The sequence below is a fragment of the Triticum dicoccoides genome, unplaced genomic scaffold, assembly GCF_002162155.2.
Source record: "Triticum dicoccoides isolate Atlit2015 ecotype Zavitan unplaced genomic scaffold, WEW_v2.0 scaffold142932, whole genome shotgun sequence".
Lineage (NCBI taxonomy): Eukaryota > Viridiplantae > Streptophyta > Magnoliopsida > Poales > Poaceae > Triticum > Triticum dicoccoides.
The window spans coordinates 2254-4419 of record NW_021201486.1 but is presented as its reverse complement, the minus strand read 5'-3'; the positions used below and the strand labels follow the sequence as shown (position 1 = coordinate 4419).

At 47.2% G+C, this 2166-nt stretch overlaps 1 protein-coding gene across 1 annotated transcript; it reads right to left on the bottom strand.

Moving 5' to 3' along the window:
• Window positions 1–354: 354 nt before the first annotated feature.
• On the bottom strand, window positions 355–1373 carry LOC119343837 (heptahelical transmembrane protein 4-like). The gene is made up of 2 exons (XM_037614588.1): window positions 1105–1373; window positions 355–1021 (listed from the first exon to the last, which is right to left on the bottom strand). Exons 1-2 carry the CDS (start codon window positions 1371–1373, stop codon window positions 355–357), a joined length of 936 nt encoding a protein of 311 aa, XP_037470485.1.
• Between the last annotated feature and the right edge of the window lie 793 nt (window positions 1374–2166).

Genomic DNA, 2166 nt, shown 5'->3' with positions numbered 1-2166 from the left:
TTCCAAGCTTAAGCTTACAATGAGTGCATTCCAAATCCTCTCAATTCTGAGATTACGTCTCATATCCCACAGCCTCTATTGATGTAATTTGAAGTGATAAAATGGTGAAGTTGAAACACTACTAATATATATACTGTTTATTCATTGAAATTCTATATGAACCAATATCTCCTTGTGAAAATTATTGTCTACAAGCAAAGAGTTATGCCAAAGTCCATTCACCATTAATATAAACATATGAAATTTGATGATTTTTTTTCTGGTGCTAGCACAACTTTGCAGCACAGTAAAAACTAACATGATCACAAATCTTGTAGCACCGGAACTGCTCTTGTCCACTCGACAGCAGTCAGCTCAGCACTGGTCCCTGTCCCGCCAACTCAAGTAAACCAGGCCAGCATGGTAGTGCGCGTAAGCGCCGGCAATGACTAGCACGTGGAACAGCTGGTGGCTATGCCCAACGAGGTCAAACATTCCTGGCATAAACCTCTCCGGCACCATTGTGGCGTAAACCAACACGCCGGCAAGGTAGAACGCCCCCATGACCACCTCGTAACCAGTCATGAGCACCGCCTCGGGTCGTGCATGGAACATGAGCATCTTGTGCACGATGGGCACGATGCCGGACGCGCCCATGCACACGAATAGCGCAGCGCGCGCCCACCGCAGATCAGGTGCCTGGAAGACCGGCAGCAGCGAGACAGCCACAGCGGCCGCGCCGCAGATGGTGATGGAGCCAAGGTAGAGTGTACGGGAGAAGGGGTCACAGAGGAAGGTGTAGTAGACGACCGGGTAGAAGGAGGTGACGATAAGGCCGGTGATGCCGGCGTAGTCGAGCCGGAGCAGCACGTAGGTGGCATGCTCCGAGTGGCACGCCAGCAGATGGCAACCGCTGCTCATCAGCAGGCAGAACATGGCGCCGCACAGGTACGTGTAGAACGGCCACCGCGTGACCGGGCCGTGCTCCCCCGACCAGACGGACATGGTGAGCGCGAGGAAGATGAAGAAGCCGATCAAATGCCTGCGGGGTTTCGTTGAAGAGTACACGTGACGTGAGAAATATTTTGATCGAGTGTGACATTAGGGAAGGCTCACAGAACCTACGTCCAGACGTTGATCGTCTCGTTGTGGAGGGCGAAGGCGCTGAGGATCGCCTGCTTGACGGGCCATTCGCTGCGGTAGTGATCGAGGATGAATTCGTCGTGCTTCAAGAAGGCCGGGAGCGCGTCGTAGCAGACGAGCTCGTACCTATGCTTGCAGCTCGGCTTCGCCACGTCACTGCAGGTGGGGCTGCCTTTGTTTTTCAATGCAACAGCTTGATCGGCATGGACGCCGCTGCCGTTCCCCATGGTGGCCGCCGTCTTGGAAGCCATTCTGTCCTAGAGCCTGCCGAGAATATATGCTCTTTTGTAGTCTACTGTCGGACAACTCCAGTCCAGAGAGAATTAAGGTGGTCAACGCATCCAATTCAATCTATCTATCTATTACTCCCCCTGTATCAACATAGAAGACTTCCTTTGACACTGTCATATTATTAGAAAACTTCTTATATTTTTATATAGAGGGTACACTCCTTTAATCCGAAATTAGTTGATGCTTACTTAGCCATTTTAGTGCTTGATACATCTGTTTGAGCGCCACCAAATTATGGATGAAGTATCAAGCACTAAATTAAGTCTAGATACATTTGCTTGAGGGTCAACTGATTTCGGATGGAGAAAGTGTTATCTATCTATACCTATTTATTAATAAAGAAAGAAAGTTATTATTCCTGGTCCATCAACCAGTTTTAAAGAAAACTAGTTGAAATTTAAGGTAGTCAACTCGCAGTCCATCCTTGCCCCGGAAGCCAGCAGTTTTTTTTAGTTCGCTTGCAGGATCGATCCATCCAACTCAATCTATCTATCTATTACTCCCTCTGTTTCAACATATAAGACGTGTTTTTGGACACTATCATAGTGTTAGAAAATGTCTTATATTTTAATACAGAGGGTATACTCTCTTCGTCCGAAATTATTTGGCGCTCAAACGGATGTATAGCCATTTCTGTGCTAGATGCATCTTTTTGAGCATCACCTAATTATGGATGAAGTATCAAGCATTGAAATAATTCTAGAAACATTTATTTGGGTGTTAACTAATTTCGGGCGAAGAAAGTATCTATAC

Excerpts from the sequence above, each read along its gene's own strand:
- LOC119343837 (XM_037614588.1), bottom strand. The coding sequence starts at position 1,373 with ATGGCTTCCAAGACGGCGGCCACCATGGGGAACGGCAGCGGCGTCCAT. Across the intron at positions 1,022-1,104 it reads GAGACGATCAACGTCTGGAC|GCATTTGATCGGCTTCTTCA; the intron begins GTAGGTTCTGTG and ends GAAACCCCGCAG.